This window comes from Anticarsia gemmatalis, chromosome 2 (genome assembly GCF_050436995.1).
Source record: "Anticarsia gemmatalis isolate Benzon Research Colony breed Stoneville strain chromosome 2, ilAntGemm2 primary, whole genome shotgun sequence".
Classification (NCBI taxonomy): Eukaryota; Metazoa; Arthropoda; class Insecta; order Lepidoptera; family Erebidae; genus Anticarsia; species Anticarsia gemmatalis.
Genome location: NC_134746.1, coordinates 2791622 through 2818611, shown reverse-complemented (window position 1 = coordinate 2818611; position 26990 = coordinate 2791622). Strand labels below are relative to the sequence as shown.

At 41.2% G+C, this 26990-nt stretch overlaps 3 protein-coding genes across 3 annotated transcripts; 2 read left to right on the top strand and 1 right to left on the bottom strand.

The window, feature by feature from the left end:
• Positions 1 to 539: 539 nt before the first annotated feature.
• Positions 540 to 3841, bottom strand: RpLP0 (ribosomal protein LP0). The gene is made up of 7 exons (XM_076124216.1): positions 3731 to 3841; positions 3468 to 3560; positions 2848 to 3084; positions 2186 to 2342; positions 1685 to 1809; positions 981 to 1217; positions 540 to 866 (listed from the first exon to the last, which is right to left on the bottom strand). The coding sequence occupies exons 2-7, from the start codon at positions 3519 to 3521 to the stop codon at positions 729 to 731; spliced, it is 948 nt and encodes a 315-aa protein (XP_075980331.1). The 5' UTR covers positions 3522 to 3560; positions 3731 to 3841; the 3' UTR covers positions 540 to 728.
• Positions 3842 to 4177: 336 nt separating this feature from the next.
• LOC142979341 (PAX3- and PAX7-binding protein 1) lies at positions 4178 to 26597 on the top strand. Its single transcript, XM_076124203.1, has 16 exons — positions 4178 to 4516; positions 5253 to 5389; positions 5986 to 6243; positions 6908 to 7058; positions 7539 to 7637; positions 8154 to 8298; positions 12014 to 12203; positions 12515 to 12638; positions 13895 to 14101; positions 14398 to 14573; positions 14921 to 14985; positions 15661 to 15830; positions 16200 to 16383; positions 20554 to 20687; positions 21243 to 21417; positions 21859 to 26597. Exons 1-16 carry the CDS (start codon positions 4354 to 4356, stop codon positions 21914 to 21916), a joined length of 2436 nt encoding a protein of 811 aa, XP_075980318.1. The 5' UTR covers positions 4178 to 4353; the 3' UTR covers positions 21917 to 26597.
• LOC142986093 (protein arginine N-methyltransferase 9-like) lies at positions 16867 to 19965 on the top strand. Its single transcript, XM_076134334.1, has one exon. The coding sequence runs from the start codon at positions 17785 to 17787 to the stop codon at positions 19963 to 19965; it is 2181 nt and encodes a 726-aa protein (XP_075990449.1). The 5' UTR covers positions 16867 to 17784.
• Positions 26598 to 26990: the final 393 nt, after the last annotated feature.

Sequence of the window (26990 nt, the reverse complement as noted above, 5' to 3'; positions counted from 1 at the left end):
TATACTAACATTATAAAGCTGAAGAATTAGTTTGTTTGAACGTGCTAACCTCAGGAACTACTGGTCCGATTGGAAAAATTATTTCAGTGTTAGATAGCTCATTTATCGAGGAAGGCTATATAGGCTATAATAATATATCATCACGCTACGACCAAAAGGAGCAGCGTACCAGTAAAAACTGTTACAAAAACGGTGAAAAATCTCACCCATTCTCTCTAATGTGACTGAATCGAAGTTGCGCGGGTCAGCTAGTGTAATATATAAGGATCTCAAGTAGGTACTCTCTATATACTGCACAGGACAGCGCCATAACAACACTTCGGTGTGAGATGTACAAGTGTTTAAATTGAATTGAGTGTCTTTACATACGGCTTTCTATACAAGCTTAGCCATAGGGCAGGCATAAGGCATGTATGATGTAGGAGTTAAATTTTTCTTCGTGTCAATAGTTTTTAAAGTTAGTCAGTCTAGATTCTGCGTTACCGAACCTAGCTGCTTCCAGGGTGCGCCGCAGGGAGAAGTGAAATGATACAATCAAAAATGTTTCAAGTGGTATTTATTAGCGCACAAAGACATGTCAGCCGCCATATGGGTGTCCATCCCGGCGGCGTGGACTCGTCTACCAGTGGCTGCAGACCACGGGGCCCGTTGAGCTCGACGCTGGTGGGAACACTTCCTACACGCCTATCGGTCGTGTTCGTGCCTTGTCGGGCTCAGCGTGTGGCGGCTTAGTCGAAGAGACCGAAGCCCATGTCGTCGTCGCTCTCGGACTCCTCCTTCTCTTCCTTCTTCTCCTCAGCGGCGGCGGCAGGTGCAGCAGCAGCAGGCGCGGTGGCGACTGCAGCGGCAGCGAACTTGCTAGGGTCCTGGAGAAAGAAAAAACATTTAGAACATCGAAATATTGGACAAATAAATTTTTCCAGGATGTATTTCAATCTAAAAGAAAATATGTTTCAATAGAAATGATAAATTTTATTTACCTTGATGAACTCCTTGATGGTCTCAGCCTCCTTGAACTCAACCTCGGTGACGGCGGCAATAGCCAGCAGGTTCTTGAATCCGTTGGCGATGGAGTGAGGAGCAGAAGCCACGGTGGGGTAGCCGATGGCCAGCGAGAGAGCGGCCACGTTGGCAACACCAGCCATGAACTTCTCGCGGAGGTCCTCGGGCTTGATGTCCAAGATCGCGGGGGCGAAGATGGTGCCAGAGTCGTACACCTATAAAACAAAAATATAGTTTATTTTTTTGCATAAAGAATGGTCTACTAAATAGATAAGCCATTTAATTTCCATAATAATACCTTTGAAATCAGATAGATAGCTGCAGTGTTTGCCATATATCTTTAGATCAAGTGAAATCTCACAAGATCAGATATAATACACAGCAAATAATTGACCAAAGGTAAATTATCAGAATGCACTTCAAATGCAGACTGTACTCAACACTTTGGGTAAGAGGTTAGTAACTACCAAGTTTCAAATTGCACTAAGTATTTTTTCTGCACAGTAGCGGCTGTTTCTTTTCTCGTGTTGTATTTACGACGGCGCGAAAATGAAGTTGAAGTTTACGCAGGAGCATGTACACCCGTGTACTAACGCTTGTATCATGAAGTTTTGCCAGATATCTTAAAAGATAATTAAATGTGTTATCATTAAAATTTACTAGATTTAAGAAGAGTACTAACCTGCTTGACAACAAGACCGTACGAGAAGGGAGAGATGTTCAACATGTTGAGGAGGGTAGCCTCGGAAGCTCCGACCTTGTCGCCGGGCTTCAAGATGTGGACATCGTTGATGATTTCAATAGTACCTGGAATATTACGAATTAATTAGTATGACAATACAATTTTTTCCATAACTATTTACAGGGCATTGATGAATGAGTTATAGAAAAATGTAAGTGTTGATTTTTGTAATGGTGAGAGGTTAGTAAATGATGTTTGTATCTTCAAAATGCCAGTGCAATATTCATCAACAGAACAGATCACACTAGGATAAATTTGAAGAATATAATATTGTCTGAAAGCGAAGCCATAGAGCTGAAATAAGGCCCAATGGTATTAGAACAGACAAAGAAATTGATAAACTTAAAGCTAGAGTTACTACTGATGTTAAATTTGGTTATTAACCACTTTGTTTTTTTTTTTGTATAAAGCATATCTTATAAATGACTAGTGTTTTCTTACCCTTGGAAATCTTGGTGGGGATGGAGAGAGCCTGGAAGAAAGAGGTCTTCTCAGGACCGAGACCGGTGTTGTGGGCGGGGATGACGACGGACAGAGGGGCGATGGCACCGGGACGAGCAGGCGCACGCACTTTGTTCTCCAGCAGTTTGTCACGGACCTGGAAATATTCACAATAAAAAGTTATTAAACTGCCTCCAAAACTCAATGATACTTCTCACTTATTTGAAAAATTGATATTGATGAACAAAGATTGTTTATAACATTGCAAGTAACTAATTATGAATAATTGTTTTGTGAAGTTTGTATCTTCAAAATGCCAGTGCAATATTCATCAACAGAACAGATCACACTAGGATAAATTTGAAGACTTTAATATTGTCTGAAAGCGAAGCCATAGAGCTGAAATAAGGCCCCATGGTATTAGAACAGACAAACAGTGGAGATACTGAAGTACTAAGTTAAAAGCTTAAATATTGTAAAAATCTTCTGATCATAATTTTATCTAATATAAGTACTTATGATGTACTTATGGTTTTGAGTTCAATCAATAAACAGACACTACATATATTATAATGCAGTTTATAGTCTGAATTACTCAATTTCAATTTATAAACAGCATTGCGTGCTCTATTGCGTGGTTAAGGTTTATATGGTATACTTACATCGACGAGGTCTCCACGGGTGAACACAAAGCCGACATTGCCCTTGATGTGAGGCAGGAGCTTCTCGAGCGCGGGGTTGTTGTCCAAGTGGTCACGGATGGCCTTGCGCATCATGGTGTTCTTACCCATGAGCACGATGGAGTGGCCACGCAGCGAGATACGGATCTGCTGCATCTGGGTGGAACCCACGTTGTCTGCACCCACGATGAAACATTTTGGGTACTCGTCTAGGAGTTGCTGTGGATAGAAAATACAGATTTCTTAGAAAATTTGCTAGACGAAGTTTTAGATGAAATATACGAAGCATACGTTCAAAATCAAAAGTAACAGCGAGCTAGAATGTAAACTAAGATATTACATTTTGGGTACTCGTCTAGGAGTTGCTATGGATAGAAAATACAGATTTCTTAGAAAATTAGCTTGACGAAGTTTTCGATGAAATATACGAAGCATACGTTCAAAATCAAAAGAACCAGCCAGCTAGAATGTAAACTAAGATATTAAAGTACCTAACAGCACATGAAACAAATCACAACTAGTACTTCAAAAGTTTGGTCCTCAATATGGAACTTTTTTGAGGTTATACACGTTCAACTTATACAAAAAATAAATATACTCACGATGATCTTGGTGAAGTAGTTGGACTTCCAGGTAGCTTTGTCCTCCCTACCCATCTTGGCGTGTGGAATAGGGACTTCGTAGAAATTTAAGGACTGTAAACGAAAATCACAAGTGTTACGATGTGTCACCTATTGGGCATTTTCCGGTAAAATATGTATAATGCCGCCATCATTTTAATATTCAGTAAACAAATGCACTTTGATATTAAACAAGAACACATGATTGCACGAATAAATAACGATTTAAAATTTTAGAAACTCACCAAAACCAAACGCACAAAACTTCGTGCGGGACAAAAATGGTAGAGATAGAGTTGGGATGCGCCTCAAGTTAAGTTCGTGTCAAATACATTAGTCGATATTAGTCACCTAAAAATTATTTCTACTAAAAACATGTTTCTTTAAACAAAAATTTTCAATTTGTATACCCATTTATATAAAATTAGAAGCAATTTTTTTTTGGTAAATCTGTATTAATGCTAATCCATTAGAAATAATATGTATTTATCTAAAGTTCACTATCAGTAACAGATTTTGAAATAAAGCATATAAGTCTTTATTCAAATCTTTCTTTTTATTTAAAATCATAATATATCTAAGAAGAAAGAATATTTTACACAAAAACTGTATATTACTTATTTTATAAATAAGAATCAAAACGAAATCAGATACATGTGTCATGCACGCACATCACTAAAGTTATTAAAAAAAGTTGAAATTGAAGTTTTCGGGCTTCTGCAAAACTTGGTAAATCTAACCAAAAATAACGGAGTTGTGTTGTGAATAATAGGAAAAATTACCATTACAATTCACGAATATACATTTTATATTTGTATGTAAGCACTCAGTGTCATTGTACTTGAGTGGTCGTGAGAGAACAATCAAAATGTCGTTGTTTCGGAAGCCGAAGAAAATTCAACGTCGTATGTTTTGTGCTGATGATGATGAGGATGGGGAACCGGAGCCTCCACCGCCTCCCGTCATCAGCCAGGAGAGAAGGGAACATAGGCCTGTGAAGAGTACGCCACAGTTGAGCTTCGCTGACGAAGGTAATTAACCCTATTTTTCAGTTGTCAAGGCTAGAAAACTAATTTCAACGAATTTCTTTGTAAGTAATTAAAATGCCAAGATTATGATCATTTACAGAATAAAGTACCCTTCAATAATCGTGTATATTCCCTCTACTATACTAATATTCTCTTTTGATTACCTAGATTTTAAATTTCCACTACTATTGTTATATCTTTTGATTAGGTACCTATTCTAATGATAAATGTCTTATGCCTTAACTTTTTCTTAAATCCTTTCTGTGCCTAATATGAAATGTTTTTTAAGAGATATATCTTAATAGTTAATTCACACTTCCCATTTTGCACAGAGAATGAAATGTAATTATTTTGGTATTGCAAAGACTGTGGTGGTGATTTTCATACCTTTAGACTATACCTACTCTACCTAGTGTATGTGGGTAATTAATATTTTTTTTTTGGGGAAAAAAGTTTAGTTTGTTTATTTACACCACCATTTCTTTGAATATGGTCATATAAATGGTCCCAAATGTTACTTATTGGATGGAATGTACAATTTACCACTGAGGTTGTAGGTGTCTAGTAGAATAGATAGATGCTACCGATAGATTTTGTCATTTTTACAAGTATTTTGCTGCAATCAGAAAACACTATCTCACTAAGATCTTATTTGAACTTAAACTTGATATGTAACATTATTATCCAACTAGAAAATAGAAGAAAAAGTAAAAATGTACATTTTATATATCTTTTTCAGAGGAAGATGGTGAAGTATTCAAGGTCAAAAAGTCGTCGCAAAGCAAGAGGCTAGCTAAACGTAGAGAGAAGGAGAAGCAGAAGCGTGACGTTAGAAATGATGGTGATGATAACAAATATGACAATAACGGACACGAGGTAAGGTGCCTGCACCTTTTCGGTGGAGATGTTGTTCATACAATTTCACTATGCTAAACGTAGTCTTATAACTAGAATATGCGATATAGGATAGTCAATATAGAGCATTACGTTATTGATACTTTTATGTGACTTGCTTTTAAAAAAATGTAGTAGGGCTCTAGTGGAAACTCACTTAGGGGTTGCCTTATGGCGAAGTTTTAAATCATACTAAAACGGTGTAGTGGCTAGTGAAAGGGGTAAATTTTCGTTTAGGTGACCAAGTCTGAAATAGTCTAGATCTATTACTTGTAGTAGAAAGTAGACTGTGGTAAATTAATTCATACTTTAACATTTACATGCAATCAGTTAATAGGATTGATAGCTAGAGAACAGACAACTAGATTTTTGCAATGCATGAGACTTATAGTAATCTGTGAAAAATAGTATTAGTTGGTTATTTTACAAAATTGTTAGACAAATTGTTGAAAAGTAATGAATTAACTGATTGCAAACTAGACAAAATGGTTATAAGATAACGGGACGCCATGGTAAGTTTATCAATTTAGAAACATATTTATTCTAACAACAATACTATAATAAACCTCTAAATATAGGAAAAGAACAACCACACAGAGAGCCAAACAGATCGGAAGCCAAAGAAGAAGGTTTCGTTGGAGGGTCTGATACTTTCTGGTCGGGAGGCGCTGGCGGCGGACGGCGAGGGCGACGTGTCGAGTGGGGGGGAGGAGGAGGAGGAGGAAGACTCCCGAGGGTTCCACAAGTACCGCGCGGAGACGGTGCGCGCCGCGCTCGCCAAGCCGGGGATCCCGGACGCGGCGCTCATCCACGCCGCGCGCAAGACCAGACAGCAGGTATGAGAGGTGAGGGACTTATGGCCGTCGCCGGGGCTGCGTCGTTCTGTTCTGCGAACACTACGTAACTGATGGATCATTTCAAGTCTACAGAAGAAAATTTCAGCTGCAAAAGAAGTTATTGGCTTTGAAATTCGGTTTTGTTTTAACCAATTATAGGTCTTTCTTATTGAGGGCTCTATGAAATTACTTAGCAGCCCTTATTATGCTTTATCCTTATTGGATCTTCTCCATTTCGGTGTCTTGTTGGATTGTTCATACGACGGTATTTTGGGTTCCTCTAGAATTTGGCCATTGAGGATTGCGGTCCATGTTGTCGAGCTAATGGTTCTACAACACTTCATTATTTAAGTTAATTTTATGCATAATTTTAGCCATTTTGTAGGGCTGTGTGGCAAGACTTACCAGTGCTTATAACTTAGATTACCCATACTTCTTTAAAATTGTATTTACCTAATTAAATTCACCAATTCATTCCTATTTAAACTTAAAGACACTTCTTCAATCTCTAACCCTTAGCAAGACAGTTTGTTGCCCATTCTTTAGCTGTTCCATATAAAAAAATAAAAAAAAATTTAAATAATTTCAATTAATTGCGTAAGTCTTGTCCATGGGTCTACAACAGTAAGTAAGTAATAATCCAGTAGCGTTCCACTTCTCGTAGGCGCGTGAGCTCGGTGCTGACTTTATCCCGGTTAAGTCTGACGCGGCGCCCGGCTCCCGGCTCGTGAGGGACGATGGTTCTGGAGACGATGACGAGGAGGAGGGCAGGATCCTCGTCAGAGGGTTGGACATGCCTGATGATAAACCTAAACGTGAGTACTTAGATATGTTTTGATTATTGTCAATAGTCAACGAGATAGATCGGGCAAATACAATATAATATAGTCACGGAAAGTCCCTAAAGATATATAATTGTTCGATTGATCCAGAGTGTAACAATAAGTAGCGCAAAAAATTGTTTTATTCGTATTTTGATAACGAAAGATGGCTTGACTTTTCTTTGATATTGTAGGCCAGGAATGGCGGAGATTTTATCATTAAGTCTAAAGGAATATCCTAATACTTGCCTACTGTAATACCCCACTATTTCTTACAAATAAATATATTGTGGCTCGCATTGATCCCGTCAGACTAGATTGATATATGATTGGTGCTAAGTGCCAATCGATTTAGGCTACTTCATTGAAGTTGCCCATCTTTTATAACATTGAATCCAATCACAATACTTAAACCTTCAAGATACCCGCCATAACCAAGGTACAGGTTAGCTAACAGAATCTGTTTATATTCAGGTACAGCAGCTGTTTCGGAAGAGGAGTTGGACAGTGAGGCTGAAGAGTGGGAGTCGCAGCAGCTGCAGAAGGCGCGGCCCGCCATCGTCGACATCACTGGTCTGATGCATAACTTACGCTTTGTGTGTTCAATTGTTCACCACTCTTTATGTTATACACATTAATTATTAATAGACTGGAGTTTTTTATTAATTTCTTCGTATGAAACGAGTTTTAAAATGATGGTAGCTTTATTAAAGTAAGAGCTTATTAGCCTAATTTTACTATATATAAATTAAGCTAGTAACAAAGATATAGTGATATTTGCGAAGATTTTAGAGTCTAAACTAGGAAACATGCGTGACGTGTTTTTCGTACGCTTGACTATCTGTAAAATAAATGTCCAAATTAGCTTCGAATATTGCATGATTTGATTTAAAAATGATTTTACTTTATTATGTTATGTTATGTTTTAGTACACATACATACGAACACGTGCAAATTCGAACGTATACCCCGTATACATTTCTATCTCTTAAGAAATTTACTTTGTATACTACAAGGATAGTAAAGTAACAACATGTATGGTACTAAAACCTGAGCATAATATTAACATGGCTCTCTGTAATATGCCAGGTGAAGGTGCGGTAGAGGTGAACCCGTTCTCGGTGGCTCTGCCGGCGGCGCAGCTGGAGGCGCCCGTGCACCTGCGCCCGCTCACCACCGACAACACCACGCAGCCCACCAGCGCCAACGAACTTGTCGACGCGCTTAGAAAACGGTATGTTATTGTACTGATAGCCACCCTTAGCCAATTGCGCTTACCGGTCGGTAAACGGGGTGGGATAAGCTACCTTTGGCGTGGTCATGCCATAGATGGGATAACGCATAGTGGTACTTGAACTGGGCGTCTCCGTGCTTCAGAGGGCACGTAAAACGTCGGTCCCGGCTGCTGTCTACTAAGATAACAGTCATTAAGCCATGCCACGGGCGGCTTGAACAACTTTGACACTAGGTTGACCACTAACCATACGACAAACAACAAACATTGTACTGATCTTGAAGTTCGTGATCACATATGGTTTCTACTATACCGTTACACGTGCGAACTACATCATAATCAAATAATAATAGGAATGTGACAATGTGTAAGTGCGAGCGAGAGCCTCCGATAAAATGACATGACTTGGTTCGCACGTTTGAAATGGCCCGAGTATAGAGTGTCTCTTGTGTGAGAGAGTAGTGATAGGTGTATGGAGATTTGAAGAAAGTGATAAGATGTGTAGTCTTGTTTAGAAAAAGGTGGTGTGGAGTGCAGGTTGTCAAGAGTAGAAAAGGCTAGAAAAATAAGTACGTTTTGGGGTGACTTAAATTTACTGGATAGCTCGAATTAATAATTATTATTTACATTATGATACATTATCACAGTTTGAACATTTCCTTATCGTCTAACTCAGAACTATTTGACTTTTTTTACGAGGTTTATTGAGTAAGTCTAGCTTGTGACATCCGTCGGCGTCGACACATATTTGTAATTCCAACTCTTCGCCCTTGCTCACGTGAGTATCTGGCGGGAGCATGTGTGCGACGCTGTGAGCGAAGCTGCCAGGACGGTCGGTGGCGAGCGGCTCCCAGCCGGCCAGCAGCGTCACGCGGTAGCAGCACAGCACGGCGGTGGCGGTACCGTCCGCCTGCGCTGCGACCCGCAGCGTCCGCGACCCGACGCCGCTGACGGGCTCAGCGCCCGCTAGCTCCAAGACTGGCGATAGATTAACATGCTCCAGCAGCGCCGCGTCAATGTACAACATCGTGGACGGGGAGTAGCGGTTAACGTGTCGCGCCAAGGGACCATCCAGCACGCGGTTGTTGGTCTCTAGCCACGAACTGTTCACCAGCTGCCCTGTCACCTCCACCGACTCCGGCAGGCACATGCCGCCGTCCACCAGATTTGCGCGCTTCAAGCGTTGCACAAGTCGTTTCCTTGTCACATCAATTTCACCGCTGTGGTCGATAATGTTGCTGAATATCACGTGGAATTTTTTTCCTCTGAACGCGTCGTAGTTCCAACATTCCGCTACCAGTATGGTCACTTTTTCCTCCGGTATATGGTTCGCTTCTAACACCGTGCGAAGAAAAGCTTTGCAGTGCACGGTTTTTACGTGACAAATAAGCGAGTTCGCCCCGCGACTCATCATGAGAACACCGAACAGGGGAAACGGGGTTAAGTCCACTACGTCCACTCGTTCAAAGGGCACAATTTTAGTTAACTGTAAGGCCACCGTCGGTATCGCCTTGGTCACCAAGTCCATGTAGTCGTGGTCGTTGAGGAAGGCGAGCGCGTCGGGCGCCAGGCGCGCCACGGGCACGTCGGGCTCGGGCAGCGTGGCCAGGCGGCCGCCGCTCGTGGAGAAGGGCACGCGCAGCTGGCGGCCGCGGCGCAGGCGGCGCGGGAGCAGGTCGAAGAACACGGCCTGCTGCCACGCGCGGGCTCGGTGCGGCGCGCGCGGGTCGGTGGTGAGCGCCACGCCGTCGCTCAGCTGCAGCTCGAACCAGCCCACCAGCACGTCCAGCTCGCCGTCCTCGGTGGCGGTGAGCGTGGCCACCGGCGGGCGCCGGCCCAGCAGCCGGCGGCGCACGTCCCGGTAGCTGTTGAAGTCCACGCTGAGCAGCGGCGCGGGCTCGCTCACGTACGCCACGTCGTAGCGGGGCACGTCCTCGGCGCGGTACGTGTCCGCGTGCCGCGTGGCGCAGTGCGCGTGCGCGCGCGGCACGTGCAGCAGGCACTTGGCGTGCGCGCTCAGCTGGTACTTGTGCCGCAGCCGCGGGCAGCGCGCGCCCGCCAGCCAGTAGCGCGCGCGCCCCGGCACCACCCGCGCGCCCGGCAGCAGCAGGCGCTCCCAGGCGTGGGCCAGCGCCTGCAGCACGTACTCGCCGAACAGCCCCGCGTCCAGCGCGTCCGTGAGCAGCACGGAGCGCGCGCCGTACACGTCCGCGGGGCCCAGCGCGGCGGCCGGCCGGTGCACGACCACCACTTCCTGCGCCAGCTGCTCCTGCATGGCGAGCTCCGCCAGGCGCGCCATGCTGGGGGCCGCCTCGCACGCCGTCACCGCCACGGGCCGGCACGCGCTGGCGAACAGCGCCAGCAGCCCCGCGCCGCAGTCCATGTCCAGCACGCTGTCCACGCCCGGCACCACCACCTGCCGGATCGCCGCGCGGTACGCCGAGTTGCGCACCTCGTCGTTCAGGGCACGGAACACGTGTCTCGGGAACAAGAAGCTCTTGGCGTTGTTCACGTTTTTCTCGACGCTGACGAGGCTGCTGTCTGTGCTCAACGCTATCTCGAAGTGACCGAGCGCTTCTTGGAAATATCCGTACTTGTAAAGATATCGTCCGCAATCGTTTTGTAGGTACACGTTGTCGGGACACATCTTGATGGCTCGTTCGAAATTGGCAAATATGGCTTCCTTATTTTCGACGACGGATTGCGAGAGCGATTCGTTCATTTTGGACACAACTAAATGGAAATCTTTGGCGAAACGTTTCTTGATTCGCGGTTCTTCCTCAAAAGCGCTCATGAACAAGTCGAAGGATTTTTGGAAGTCGTTGTTAGAGGCGTGCAGACGGGCGAGTCTGGCCATATCGTACGCTACTGACGACATTTTAATTTTACACTTGAACTTAACTTTCCACTTAATACTAACTGAACTGTAGGAATTCCCAATCAACAATAATACTGGCAAAGACGTGTTGTCAGCTCAGCGGTGTGAGTACAAGTGACTCTCAGTGTGAGTAGTGTGAGCACGTTAACTACGTCACGAGGGCGCTCTATTGTCTCACGCGACCAGTGAAGGGTGGGGGGACACGATCACAATATTGTCACTTGCTAATACTAATCCTATTATAAAGTGCAAGTAAAGGTGACTGATAACGACTCTTTACCTGCTATTAGTTAATTGCATTGTTGTCGTAATTACACGCAGGTAACACCATATTTTAAGACAAAGGGTTGGTATATTTTTGCGAAAGGATTAAGTATGTTTTTGTGAAAGTGTATGTAAGGATGGTGAGATGTTACTTTTTCTTTTATAATTCCGATTTGGGAATTCATGAGAAGTGAATGTATGTTTATGTAGGACTGGAATGTGTATGTATGAAAATATTTATGAAATCTATACTAATCTATACTAATATTATAAAGCTGAAGAGTTTGTTGATTTGTTTGTTTGAAAAATTATTTTACTGTTTGTTAGTTGGATAGTTGGATAGCCTATGTATTGAGGAAGGCTATAGGCTATATATCATCACGCTATGATCAATAGGAGCAGAGTACCAGTGAAAAATGTTATAAAAACGGGGAAAATTATGACCTATTCTCTCTTATGTGACGCAAACGAAGTTGCGCGGGTCAGCTAGTTTGAAATAAACAAAGGTAGTTTATAGAAAATGGCTTTTGTGTTTCCCGACTTTCATGTGAATAAATAATGTTTTGTTGTCAGTTTGGAAGAGCTGCGTATGGAGCGGCAGTCGACGCAGCAGAGTCACAGCGAGCTCCGAGAGCGGCTGCTGACGGCGGCCAGGCTGCGCGAGAGTCGGGCGGCGCGCTGCGCGGAGCTGGACGCCGCCTACCGCCGCGCGCAGGCCGTGCGCGGGTACCTCACCGACCTCATCGAGTGTCTCGACGAAAAGGTATTAATTATATGCCATTTTTCTGCTCCCTTTTTTATTTATATAACAGTTGCTAAAAAGCTACATATTCAATGTCTGCTCAAAGGTAAAAAAAGAAAGGAAGGATATTAACTTCTGTTAAAAAAACACAGCGGAATCGACTTACAATTGATTGACACGATAACAAAATAATTGAGTCAACTAAACGCCCAGATCAGACAAAAATGTCCAGTATTGATGAATGGTATTAGATACCATATCCAGACTTTTTTTACTTTTCGTCACTGTAAATTTCATGTTAACATACTATAAACTTAATTGTTTTATAACAGATGCCTCAACTAGAAGCATTAGAAGCTCGAGCATTGGCGCTACATAAGCGTCGCTGTGAGTTCTTGGTTGAACGGCGTAGAGCTGACCTTCGAGATCAAGCGCAGGATGTACTGGCACTAGCTGGTGAGTTACAACTATATACGGAGAAAATTGATCTTTAAGTCAGTCTATAATCGATAAGTCTAATGGAATCTATATTGAAGTCGGTTACTCGCTGGTACTTGTTGTCGATTGGATGTTGGCTCTTTATTTCGAAAAAAGTCATGTTGGGTACTTGTCGAGAGAGCAAAGTCTTTAATTACTTGTTTTATTTTAATTTTAATAAATACAAAACTTTGGCGACGTTTGACATTTATCTTTTGCAAATTTGAATATGTGTATTTATATTTAGGTTATGTTGAGATTGTTTATGCATTAGGAGTCTATTTTTGGTGCGTATGAACTCGTATTTTGACGCACGTATTCGTATGTATACGCTGCACTCACAACTAATAGTTATCAAATAATAAAGTAATTTGTAAAAAGTATTTAAGCTTGGTCTCTTAAACTCCTTAAGAAGCAGAAGTGTTCAAGATTACTTTCACCCCACGGTTAGTACAATTCAAAATGTTTAATAACATACATACATGAAATTACACCTTATTTCCATAGGGGTAGTCAGAGACCAGAGAATGATTCATACAACTTCTGTTGCTTCATTCACATCCAAACATTTTGTAAGGCTTGTAATACTAGTAGGACAATGTTTATCACAAATTTTCAAAAGGTTTTCAAAACCTATTGTTATTGGTTTAGCTTATGTATGTACCCAGAAGTAATAATCACCTTAATTGTTTTCACACTTGGGTGTTAATTGTTTTAGAACTCTTTTCAATTTGTAAAGAGGTATAAATCACATTTAAGCTTAAAAGGATTAGGAGATTATGTTTCTTTTGTTCTTAATTGTGTATTTAGTTAAGTGTTTGTTTAAAGTGACAAGAAATTATAGACTTTGCTAAAATATTGGTTTTGTTAAAAAAAGTTTTATTCTTATTCTTTAGTTTTTATGATGAATGGTTATAGAAAAAAAATATGCGGTATATTTTTTGGTGTTTTATAACAGTAGTCGTGATTATTGTTTAGGATTAGTGCAGTTTTTTTACTATGAGATGTGTTTTACCTCCCATTTATTAAAATTATTTAGTAAAACGTTGCTTTCGGTAAACTGTAACATAGTTTCTTGTTCTTACTGTTTTTTCTATTACTACTTAAAAAATTGTTTTCGATTTGTTATTTAAATAAAGATGTTTGTCTCGTTATCGCTTTAGCTACCATTTACTATTTATTTTTTGAAAGTGTTCGTTCTATATAACACAAAACAATTTTGATGGCTTGTCCAGGTCGAGCCGGCTGCGCCAAGCCGGTGGAGTGCGAGGAGAAGACGCGTCGTGCGGCGGAGCGCGAGGGTCGGCGGCGCGCGCGGCGCCTGGCGCGGGAGGCGCTGCTGGCGGCGGCGGGCGGCGCGGCGCAGCTCGCGCACCGCGACGGAGACTCCTCCGACGACGACCTGCCGCCGCACGAGCTGCACCACTACAACCAGGAGAGAGGTACCTACACTACCATGTGCTCAGTTTTCTTCCATCTTATATTTCTGCTTGTATAGAACTTCTTTTTAAATTGTTTCCCTCATGATTGATCGTTACCAATGAATTATTGTTTTCGGAATTGCAATTGTAGTTCTACAAAATGTTGTAATTTTGATTCCTAATATGTAATTTTAAAAAAATCGTTTACCAATCCATTGCTGGATAAGTGTTTCATCTCTGAAACAAATCAAATGGAGATTTTTTTTGCGTACACTGTGAAATAGTACACTTATTACATGCATATGTGTATTCCCCAGACGCGATCCGCGCGCAGTCGTCCCGGTTGTTCAGCGACGCGCTCCCCGCGTGGCGCAGCGTGTGGGGCGTGTGTGCGCGCCTGGCGCGGTGGCGGGCGCGCGCTCTCACGCTCTATACTGACGCCTACGTCGCGGACTGTCTGCCCAAACTACTCGCACCTTATGTTAGACACCAGGTATGTCATAAATTAAACTGTGGAATTGATGCTACATTATGTTAAATTTTATCCAATTTAGAGTTTATATTGTAATTCATAATAATCTTACTATACGTTATTGCTCTGTATAGATCAATTGCTTCCAAATACTTTTACATGCGTACAGAACATATAATTTAATTAAATATAACTCCTTTGTTTATTGTCCTACACAAGTGGGCGATGCAAACAAATTACTTTCGCAATATGAAACTTTATTACTGCACAATTGATTGCAAAGATGATAGAAGAGACAAAGACTTCACTTTTCATAAGTAGCTAATATTTTATTAAAAAAATTTAAAACCTTTTTGTTTTATTCACAGTTGATATTATGGAATCCACTAGCTGATGAAGACAATGAAGATTACGAGAAAATGGATTGGTACAAGTGAGCATTTTACATTATCAACATAGGTTTCAAACTGTGTTTATATTGAACGTAAATTGTATATGAATAGCTTAATAATTGTTGTCGTAGAAACTTAAATGGCTATTTCAGTAGTTTATATTCCTCCTCGACATTCTAAACATCTTACTAAAATCACAAATACATGGTTGTTGCACTATCATGTTAAAATACCATAACAGATTTCATGAAATTTGGCAGTGTTGTAGCTTATGTACGGTACCGGAGTAATGATTAGGCTATACAACTATAGTCCGTGTAGTTGAATTACAGGCAAGGCAGGTATCTTATCTTTATAAGTATATATATTTCTTCTGTAAGTGTGTGTATGTCACTGAACTTCTCTTAAACGACTGGGCCGATTTTGATGAAATTTTTTGTGTGTGTTCAAGGGGATCTGAGAATGGTTTAGATTCAAAAAAAAAATATATATAAAACATAAAATTCTCGCGCCACAGTTTTTGTTGCCATACTCCTCCGAAACGGCTTGACCGATTCTCATGAAATTTTGTGAGCATATTGAGTAGGTCTGAGAATCGGCCAACATCTATTTTTCATACCCCTAAGTGACAATTTTTTTTTTAATTTACATGGCAAAACAACGTTTGCCGGGTCAGCTAGTTTATTATAAAACTAATATTGTACTAATTGTTCCAGATGTCTCCTAATGTACGGAGTGCGTATCGAGCGCGCGGACGACTCGTCGGAGTCGGGCTCGGAGGGCGAGGTGGAGCAGCGGCCCGTCACCGAGAGCTCCGTGCGGGAGGACCCCGACCTCATGCTCGTGCCTACCATACTTACTAGAGTCGTGCTGCCTAAGTTAACAGGTATAATTATAAACATTTCGTTTGTTGTATAGGTGGTTTTTCTTTTCCAGAATGGGTATTTACTAGTGACTTGTAATTTATTGTAATCGTCGCCAAAAACATTACAGTAGCACCTCGTTACTATGTTTTCAGCTTTTGGTTTTGTGATTATTATTTCACAACAATTGTTTATGACTGTTTATGTATGATTTTTAAAATAATTGGATAGTTTAGTTCATCTTTTCAGCGTTCAATAATCGATTTTTTTTTCTCGAAGATATATCGCATTGACAATTTAATGAATTTATGTGACCTCTTTGTAAAAACACTAAACAAAATGTTATGACTAATTTTATCAGTATGCTATAATGGTCCACTATGTTCGTGCAGAGTTGATCGAGGTGGCGTGGGACCCGATGTGCGTGCGCGCGTGCGTGCGACTGCGCGCGTGTGTGGTGCGTGGCGCGAGCGTGGCGGGCGCGGGGCCCGCGCTGCGTCGCCTGCAGGCCGCCGCCAGGGGACGACTGCAAGCTGCTCTCGCCGCTGATGTGTTCCTGCCTGCCCTGCCGCCACAGTACGTACATTATTGTTATTACTAGACGACATATTATACGTCTGACTCTATTTATATTTATTGTTTTCAAATCACAATATTTAGCAAAGTTTAAGTAGAGACACTACTTGCAGAAACACGAAATATAGGCATATTTTAAACAAAAGTTACAAAGTATAAACTCGTTTTCGTACAGTCTACATACGCGTACTGATCACATAACGATACTAAACTGTATTAATACCAAACCACCTATATCTATACACGTATTGTAATGATCACTTATATTGTGTGACGTGTGACCTTTCACCACAACAATGCACTTTGCCAGCCGCATTCAGGCATATACCACAAAATAAGCAATCATCATCACCATTTTATTAATACTAACGTTTTATATAATGAATATACACGTACACGCTCTTATCCGTATATGTCTACCTATTTTGTTTATCTATACTAATATTATAATCTATACTAATATTATAAAGTTGAAGAGTTTGTTTGTTTGAATGCGCTAATCTCAGGAACTACTAGTACGATTTGAAAATTCTTTCAGTGTTAGATAGCCCATTTATCGAGGAAGGCTATAGGCTATATATCTTCACGTACCAGTAAAAAAGTGTTGCAATAACGGGGGAAAAAATCACTCTTTCTCTCTAATGTGACGCATCGAAGTTGCGCGCGTCAGCTAGTCCACAAGAAAGATGCTTCATTCTTTTACGGATGTAAAACATAAAATGACATTACTACTCAAATCAATGGTTGTAAAAAAAATACATTTATGTATCACCTTGAGTTTGTCTACATATTATTTTTAGTTTCCTACACAAAGGGTAAATACGGGACCCTATTACTGAGACTTCGATGTGTGTCACCAGGCTATTTCTAATAAACTTTTATAGTTAGTTGAATTATGAATTAAAGAAGACCGCTCAACATGTTTTTCTATAACTTTCATTAGTACATATTTGTGACATCCAATTTTTTGTTTGTCACTTAAAATAATAAAAAGTATAATTCCTTTAAACGACTGAAATATTTTAGTAAAACATTTAATTCTTTACATTTTGACCTATTGTCTTAAAAAATGGTGTTACCTGCGATATTTACTTGAACAATGTAATTAACTTATAGCAGGTAAAGAGTCGTTATCAGTCACTTTTACTTGCTCTTTATAATAGGATTAGTATTAACGAGTGACAATATTGTGATCGTGTCCCCCCACCCTTCACTGGTCGTGTGAGACAATAGAGCGCGCTCGTAACGTCTTCAATTTACGCACACTGATGGTCACTTGTACTCACACCGCTGAGCTGACAACACGTCTCCACAACCAGTTTTGACGTTACTGTGAAATTCACATTTCGTAATTATATTATACCAGTGAATATTCCTAGTGCACATTGTTAAAATATCAAGATGCCGTCTGCAGGCTACGACTTCGTAATACTCGCCCGAGTGCTCGCCTCCAACCGCGACTACAGAAAGTCTTTTAACATGTTCTTGTGCGCGTTTGAAAAAGAACCGCGGATCAAGTCAAGGTACGAGAACGACTTTCGTCTAGTATTGTCTAAGTTGAACGAACAACTCGTTATCGCTGGGAACAAGGCAGACATATTTTCCAACTTCGAGCAAGCGATTCAAGTGTTCCCCGGCAACGTGGACCTACTCAGTGACTGCGGACGATACCTGTTCAAGTACGGATACTTCCAAGAGGCACTGTGCCACTTCGAGAAAGCGCTAAACATAGACAACAGCTACGCTAGCATCGAGAGAAACTTGAACAACGTGAAGAGCTTCCTGTTCCCGAGGTGTCGGTTCCGTGCCCTGAACGACGAGGTGCGCAACTCGGCGTACCGCGCGGCGATCCGGCAGGTGGTGGTGCCGGGCGTGGACAGCGTGCTGGACATGGACTGCGGCGCGGGGCTGCTGGCGCTGTTCGCCAGCGCGTGCCGGCCCGTGGCGGTGACGGCGTGCGAGGCGGCCCCCAGCATGGCGCGCCTGGCGGAGCTCGCCATGCAGGAGCAGCTGGCGCAGGAAGTGGTGGTCGTGCACCGGCCGGCCGCCGCGCTGGGCCCCGCGGACGTGTACGGCGCGCGCTCCGTGCTGCTCACGGACGCGCTGGACGCGGGGCTGTTCGGCGAGTACGTGCTGCAGGCGCTGGCCCACGCCTGGGAGCGCCTGCTGCTGCCGGGCGCGCGGGTGGTGCCGGGGCGCGCGCGCTACTGGCTGGCGGGCGCGCGCTGCCCGCGGCTGCGGCACAAGTACCAGCTGAGCGCGCACGCCAAGTGCCTGCTGCACGTGCCGCGCGCGCACGCGCACTGCGCCACGCGGCACGCGGACACGTACCGCGCCGAGGACGTGCCCCGCTACGACGTGGCGTACGTGAGCGAGCCCGCGCCGCTGCTCAGCGTGGACTTCAACAGCTACCGGGACGTGCGCCGCCGGCTGCTGGGCCGGCGCCCGCCGGTGGCCACGCTCACCGCCACCGAGGACGGCGAGCTGGACGTGCTGGTGGGCTGGTTCGAGCTGCAGCTGAGCGACGGCGTGGCGCTCACCACCGACCCGCGCGCGCCGCACCGAGCCCGCGCGTGGCAGCAGGCCGTGTTCTTCGACCTGCTCCCGCGCCGCCTGCGCCGCGGCCGCCAGCTGCGCGTGCCCTTCTCCACGAGCGGCGGCCGCCTGGCCACGCTGCCCGAGCCCGACGTGCCCGTGGCGCGCCTGGCGCCCGACGCGCTCGCCTTCCTCAACGACCACGACTACATGGACTTAATCGTCAAAGCTGTCCCGGCGGTTTGCGTGCATTTGTGTCAAACTGTTCAATTCGAAGAAGTAGATATAGTGGAATTGACCCCCTTTCCGCTATTCGGAATTTTGATGATGAGGCGTGGCGCTAACTCACTCATCTGTCACGTGAAGGCTAAAGAGGACGAGGCTTTCCTTCACACGGTGCTCGAGGCGAACGCGGTGCCGAAGGAAAAGGTTACCATACTAGTGGGGGAAAATTGGTCGTTCGACGTGTTTAGGGGCAAAAAGTTCCACGCGATATTCAGCAACGTGATCGACTTTAACGGTGACATCGACCTGCGAACGAACAGACTGGTACATCACTTGAAGCACGCGCACCTGGCGGCCGGCGGCATGTGCCTACCGGAGTCGGTGGAGGTGACGGGGCAGCTGGTGAACAGTACATGGCTGGAGACCAACAACCGCGTGGTGGACGGTCCCTTGGCACGCCACGTGAACCGCTATGCCTCGTCTACGGCGCTGTACGTAGAAACGGCGGTGCTGGAGTATGTTCCGTTGACCCCAAGCGTGGAGCTGGGCGCCGCGGAGCCCGCCAGCGTTGGTGGGTCGCGGGCGCTGCGGGTCGAAGCGCTGGCGGATGGCGCCGCCACCGCCGTGCTGTGCTGCTACCACGTCACGCTGCTGACCGGCTGGGAGCCGCTGGCCACTGACCGTCCCGGTAGCTTCGCTAACAACATCGCGCACATGCTCCCTCAAGACACGCACGTGTGCAAGGGAGATGAAGTGAACATACTTGTATGTTTCGATACTGACGGATCTTATAAACTGGTGGTGGATATTGAACCTTATTGAACATTTGTACGATTGCTTTAGCTTATATTTATAAAACATGTTGTGTAAAATGTAAAGTTGTAAATATGTATTAAATTGTAAATACTGTAGAATGTAGATGATAAGTAAATGTTATGTTTTTTTATAAAAAGCTTTTCAATTAACACTATGTTTTAATTTTATTTGAATCCCTTCCACATCCATTTTTGCTTAACATATGAGGGCGTATATACAGACGTATACTTGTATGTATATCAACAATAGGCGAGGTTGCGAAAACGAGATATAAGCATTTATTTGAGGTTGAGGTTATAGCTCATTTAGGATGTGCCTCAAGTTTAAAAAAAATATAATTAAATCGGTCCGAACTGAACATACATTTGTGCCTCTAATTTTAACAATATATTTTTTTTAAGTTACTAATTCTTTTATGTTATGATAGCTTAAAAAAATCCTTGCTAGTAAAATGTCATAATTGTCTTACTTTTAGGTACCAATTCTGACATTTTTACTGGTATAGAGCTCGTAAACGGGAATTTATACAAAGAAATGTAAACCTATTTTTAACAACAAGTGAGTATTGTAATATATGTATGTGTATTGTGTCAGGGTGATGGAGGGCGCGGGCGGCTCGTTCTGGCGGCGCTGCGTGGGCGCGGGCGTGCGCCTGCTGCGGGCCGCGCTCGCGCTCACCGCCCCGCCGCCGCTACTGCGGGCCGACCCACTCGTCTTGAAGCTTATTGGTACGTATATACTTAAAACTTATATTGTGTTGTAAAGGTTCGATTAGGGAGTCTAAGTGATACGACTGAGTTCGTCAAATTCAGTTTTTGATTCCTCTTAAAATATAATGTACATGGTTTATATAGTCTTACAAGCTAGTGGCATGACATCATACAATACTATACTATAATGTTATACTTTTTGAACAATGTAGTGTCTTTTCGATATTTTCGCTTTTAATCTAGGATTCTTATGCTATTCTTTATTCGCCAGAAATATGATATACGACTACGAACGTCGTATTTCTACCCAAAGCTCAACTCAAAGAAGGATTATGCGTTTAGCTGTTGTTAAAATATTCGATACCTTTTGCTAACTTATACTGTTAAATGTTTACCATAAATACGTTTTAAAGTTGTCAAGAATTTCACGCTATTTAATAACATGTCACATGTAAACACATTAAGATACCAAATAATGGTATGGATAAAGATTATTGGATATAGTATTATAGTTTAAGATTGTTATTCTATCGCAGTGTGTAATGTGTATTAATAGTGCCATTTGTCCCCCAGACACGCTGTGCATGGGCGCGGGCGCGGCGCCGGGCCCGTACGTGGCGGCGGCGGCGGCGGCGCTGGCGGCCACGCTGCCGCGCCACGGCGCGCTGCGGGCCCGCGCGCTGCAACGCCTCGCCGCGCTCGCCACGCTTGCGCTGCAGAGACTCGACTCCGACAACCCGCTGCACTTGTGAGTACAAGACGTAGCATATCGTAGTAAATTAACCAAATAAAGTCCCACTTTAGGGAAAGTAAACTCCTTGAGGGAAGCCAGTTGCCTCTGAGCTGGTCCACCCTATGAACTTGAAACTAAAAGTGTCTTATTCTTATGGTGTGATAAAGCAAATATTGTTTGACATATGTACGTCTCCTTTTAAAACGAAATAGAGGTTATTATTTGCGAGCGTGGTGAATCCACGCTCACTAAGTGCGAGAAAAGAACTTTGCATCCGTTCAAGAACTCTTTTAAAGAACTCTCAAGCATGAAAGGTTCTGTCACGATGTTTTTCTTCACTATTTATCTTCCAAAAGTATTAATGTGTTATTTCGACTACTTTTATGGGATGTACCATTCATATTTAGACACATGAATGCTACAAAATGTTTGATTAAAATCTAAATTATTTAACAGGAAAGCGCTCGAACAAGCAAGAAGCGTAATCGCCGAAGCGAAGGCAGCGGCCGAATGACACGGACTATCGTATTTAAATGATGATTCGTACGAGGACTTCACTTGACAACAAATATTCACTAATGCTTTAATAACTTATAAATATGACTCAACTACTTAACCAGCGGAAATATTCTGAAATGTTTGTACATCTTTATATTTTGTAACCATAACTTCGGTATTGAAAATTAAATATTTTCAGTACATCCGGTTAACTAGACAAAATAACATTTAACAAATAACTTATGAGCTGATTATTCAGTCAAATCTTTGACTGGTTCTACAATACAGTATTTATCAGACGTCAAATTTATTATTCGAGTAAGGTTCTCTGACTAAAGGAATATTGATTCAAATCTGTTGGCTGGGTTTAAATAGATTGGCCGCCTTAGCCTAATATCAGTCAGGAGGACATTAATCATCGGGTTAATACTTGAGAGAAAATTATTAAGTACAGGGAAGCTAGGTTTCAACTAAATGTTATATTTTCATAAATAACTTTAAGACGATGTAATTATTACATAGTTCATGACTTTTAAAACTTTCGTAGTACTAAAACTATTTAAGAAGCAGAATTTACGTGATTAAGCGTTTTTCCTTTGGTTTTCTTGACGTTTCGGCATAGGTTACACTGGCCGTAGTTTCAAACTGATTGCTTGTCATTTTGTGACTCGCCTCTAGTATAACTTTCATAACTTGCGTTTAACTGTGTGCCGAAACGTCAAGAATATCAAGTAATATCGCATGATTGCTTTAATTCCCCTGTAATATTGAATAATATCCGAGTTTCCGATTTGTATAGCATCTTTGAAATAACGCCGATTTCAGCTCCGAATAATTGTGTATAGATATTTGTTGTAATTAGATTATTATGTGTACGTTACGCCAGCAAGAAAGTGTCACCTAGAGTGATATAAGTAGAACGTATAATTAGTGCGCAATCTGCTGTAAATGTGCGCCGCATAAAAAAATTGTGCGTGTTGTAGTTTTGAAAAAAAAAACGTAAAAACGATTCCTGCTGGAGTAACGTTGTTCTAGCAAGAAAATTCTAGACGAATTATCGGAGTGATAAAATACATACATGGGCAGAGAGCTTATATTTGTGCAAGTATGTGCACCATAAATATAATTTGTGCGTCTTCAGGTTTTCGAGATATTGCGTTTCTCGCTGCAGTAACGTTTTGCGAATTCGTGTATCTCTAAGACCATTTTATGTGCGCCTGTAGAATGAACATACACGAATAGCTCTTAATTAGTGCATATTTGTGACATAATTAGATGCCAGATAATATTTATAATTTTCAAGTAATCGCGCTTTATTGAAAACTTAAAAAAATATTGTAGCGCCTAAATGAGAGGACGTATAAGCTCGCTAAAAACTGTATTCGTTCCATCTTGTTGTTTATAATTACCATAAAAAGTTTCAAAACAGAACCTACAAGCGTTAATGAATAATATTACTAAAAGTCGAAACGACGGCATCATAACTTTGACGCCAACAAACAAGAAACTGGCTCAACCTAAGATGTGTAGATGTAAACCAAAAATTAGTGCATTTATCAAATAATATATAGTAAAAATATCCAGCTTCAACTGTTTCGTGTTAAGTAAATATTAATACCAAACTAAAACAGTTATTCAGCGCAGGTTATCCGACCAAATTCGAATGACTACAAAAAAGCGACGGATTCATACGTATCGATGACCTCCTTTATTAAACGTATTACACCTAAACTGTGTTCGTACAGTCACGCTCAAATGTTCGTTGGGAATTATTATTACAATGACCTAATAAAAATATAATATATATATATATATATCTAGGTATTAAATGTACTTTCTGATCATATGAAATCAAAGAGCTTGTTGGTTTAAGAAAATATTATTTTTATTATCATACCTAATTATGATTCTTAAAGTAATTATGGCAACAAATCCCAGATCAAATTTTCTACCTATAAATATTAGAACAAACATTGTTCAATTAAACTATTTGTACCTTGTATAGTCATTTGGTATTATTTAAAATCACAGATCAGTTTTTCATTTACTTAAGTACACAAACAATAAAATCACTTAAAGTAGTTCAGTACCATCATGGCGTGAAATTTAAATATTAAGTAGTTGTTGTTTTGGCCGAGATATAATTATGTTTTGGGTATGATTATATAGTACGCGAACGTAATAAAAACCTAATCAAATGCTAAATTCAGATAAACCATGTTATTCTAACAAGTAGACTATTATATGTGGCATAATATTATAGTGCCCGCGCCGTTGGATTTTACTATAAAGGTCATCGTAACATTCAAATAAATTACTATTTTTTCTATAGCAGTGAGCCCTGTAATGTCCAACACCTTTGGGTGTTGAAGTAGGCTGATATTCTATTACAGATAGAATTGTGTACTCCTTATTATTTATTTCGATGGTAAGAGGCAGATCATCCAACATAGCATACATATCATGAAGTTCAAAAATGATAATGTCTTTAACCTCGTATACAAATGACACATTTCCACCGCGACAAATGGCTATTATAATAGGCTTTTATTTAGAAAATTTGATCTGTGATTTGTTGCCATAATTACTTTAAGAATCATAATTAGGTATGATAATAAAAATAATATTTTCTTAAACCAACAAGCTCTTTGATTTCATATGATCAGAAAGTACATTTAATACCTAGATATATATATATATATATTATATTTTTATTAGGTCATTGTAATAATAATTCCCAACGAACATTTGAGCGTGACTGTACGAACACAGTTTAGGTGTAATACGTTTAATAAAGGAGGTCATCGATACGTATGAATCCGTCGCTTTTTTGTAGTCATTCGAATTTGGTCGGATAACCTGCGCTGAATAACTGTTTTGGTTTGGTATTAATATTTACTTAACACGAAACAGTTGAAGCTGGATATTTTTACTATATATTATTTGATAAATGCACTAATTTTTGGTTTACATCTACACATCTTAGGTTGAGCCAGTTTCTTGTTTGTTGGCGTCAAAGTTATGATGCCGTCGTTTCGACTTTTAGTAATATTATTCATTAACGCTTGTAGGTTCTGTTTTGAAACTTTTTATGGTAATTATAAACAACAAGATGGAACGAATACAGTTTTTAGCGAGCTTATACGTCCTCTCATTTAGGCGCTACAATATTTTTTTAAGTTTTCAATAAAGCGCGATTACTTGAAAATTATAAATATTATCTGGCATCTAATTATGTCACAAATATGCACTAATTAAGAGCTATTCGTGTATGTTCATTCTACAGGCGCACATAAAATGGTCTTAGAGATACACGAATTCGCAAAACGTTACTGCAGCGAGAAACGCAATATCTCGAAAACCTGAAGACGCACAAATTATATTTATGGCGCACATACTTGCACAAATATAAGCTCTCTGCCCATGTATGTATTTTATCTCTCCGATAATTCGTCTAGAATTTTCTTGCTAGAACAACGTTACTCCAGCAGGAATCGTTTTTACGTTTTTTTTTCAAAACTACAACACGCACATTTTTTTTATGCGGCGCACATTTACAGCAGATTGCGCACTAATTATACGTTCTACTTATATCACTCTAGGTGACACTTTCTTGCTGGCGTAACGTACACGATTATTATCGAACACTCGTCTTATTCCAAGTAGAGTCTCCTCTAAAATAGAAGTAGCTATCTTCCACTTTATGACTGTGTAGTATGACTATTAGTTTTGAATAGCAGAGATCCTTGATTTATATGACTAATATTCCAGGATAATATAATAGTAGGATTTTTCAACCACAAATGAATATGTTTCTTCGTTACATGATTCTCTGCCTGATGCTGAATTATTTGCAATAGATGGTCGCAGGCCAATAATGATGACGATTCCAATGACGCAAATACATCTTTAAATTGTAAATTTAAGGTAAAAGCATGTGTTTTACACTGCCGTTATTGTGAAAACGACATAGTGAGATTATACATTTGACTAGATTTAATCAGTTACATACCACATTAGGTTTGATTTCTTCCTAAGCTGACATCGGGCGTGTGCGTTGTTTGAGCGTACGAATATACACGACATTTAATAAGACACTGCAAAACGATACACGGTACATGTTTCTGTGCGTTATGCGTCCGACGTCAGCGTAGGAGAAACGGTAGCTTTAGTGGTTGAATTAATTGTGGGTCGTGGATACCTACGTTGCTTTAAATATATTAAAAAAAGAACACATTGATTCAGGTATACATTTACTAATTAGCCTTTAATGTCTGTTTTTTGCAACTAATTGTGAAGACGCATTTATTTAGAAGCAGATTTTCGTGTAGAACATCAAATATACTCCACAGTGAAGATAGCTGTAAATGAAACTGAGGGGAGTGACTTTCACTATCTTCGCTTCATTTTATCTATTGACGGGCTCTTTTGTATGAATGGAACAGCCAATCATATTTGATTTTTGTATGAATAATGAGTATATAAGTCTGGTTTTCAATACGACAGTCTGCGACTTCATAAATGTGCCCTTTTTAATCCAGTGAATATTGTTAGGTGTAATAAATGAAATATTTTGTGAAATTGTGATGTTAGCGCGTGATCATTGAATGATATCATAGTGTTAGCTATTTATGTATACAGTTTGTATATAAGCAATGTGAACAGCCGAACTCGGTAAATAAATGATTGGGAATTAATTATTCATTTTATTTGTTACTTTATTATCCATTTAATATTATTAATGTAAATTCAGGAGTGTCGCATTTATGGTTTAACGTAAGGAATGAGTGAAAATCCGGGTACTTAGGAAACCCAGCTACAGAACCATATTAAGCAAATGTGCACTGTTTTTCACACACAGTTCTTTGTACTCAGATTCAAATCAATCTATATAGTGTAAAGATACAATTTATTTTCAATCTACCTCACGTGTTAGCAAGTGCGATGACTTAATAGTGTCTTGAATGGTGTTGATTTTAAGTCAGAATAATTCTGACTAAATTATTAAGGGCGGTGTGTCAAACACAACTTTCAAATTTGACAGCTCAGTACAGGGTATACTCTACTCATTTAAAAAAAAATAAGGGTAT

Excerpts from the sequence above, each read along its gene's own strand:
- RpLP0 (XM_076124216.1), bottom strand. The coding sequence starts at position 3,521 with ATGGGTAGGGAGGACAAAGCTACCTGGAAGTCCAACTACTTCACCAAG. Across the intron at positions 3,085-3,467 it reads ACTACTTCACCAAGATCATC|CAACTCCTAGACGAGTACCC; the intron begins GTGAGTATATTT and ends TTCTATCCACAG. Across the intron at positions 1,218-1,684 it reads ACGGTCTTGTTGTCAAGCAG|GTGTACGACTCTGGCACCAT; the intron begins GTTAGTACTCTT and ends TTTGTTTTATAG.
- LOC142979341 (XM_076124203.1), top strand. The coding sequence starts at position 4,354 with ATGTCGTTGTTTCGGAAGCCGAAGAAAATTCAACGTCGTATGTTTTGT. Across the intron at positions 5,390-5,985 it reads ATGACAATAACGGACACGAG|GAAAAGAACAACCACACAGA; the intron begins GTAAGGTGCCTG and ends CTCTAAATATAG. Across the intron at positions 14,986-15,660 it reads GAGAAAATGGATTGGTACAA|ATGTCTCCTAATGTACGGAG; the intron begins GTGAGCATTTTA and ends TAATTGTTCCAG.
- LOC142986093 (XM_076134334.1), top strand. The coding sequence starts at position 17,785 with ATGCCGTCTGCAGGCTACGACTTCGTAATACTCGCCCGAGTGCTCGCC.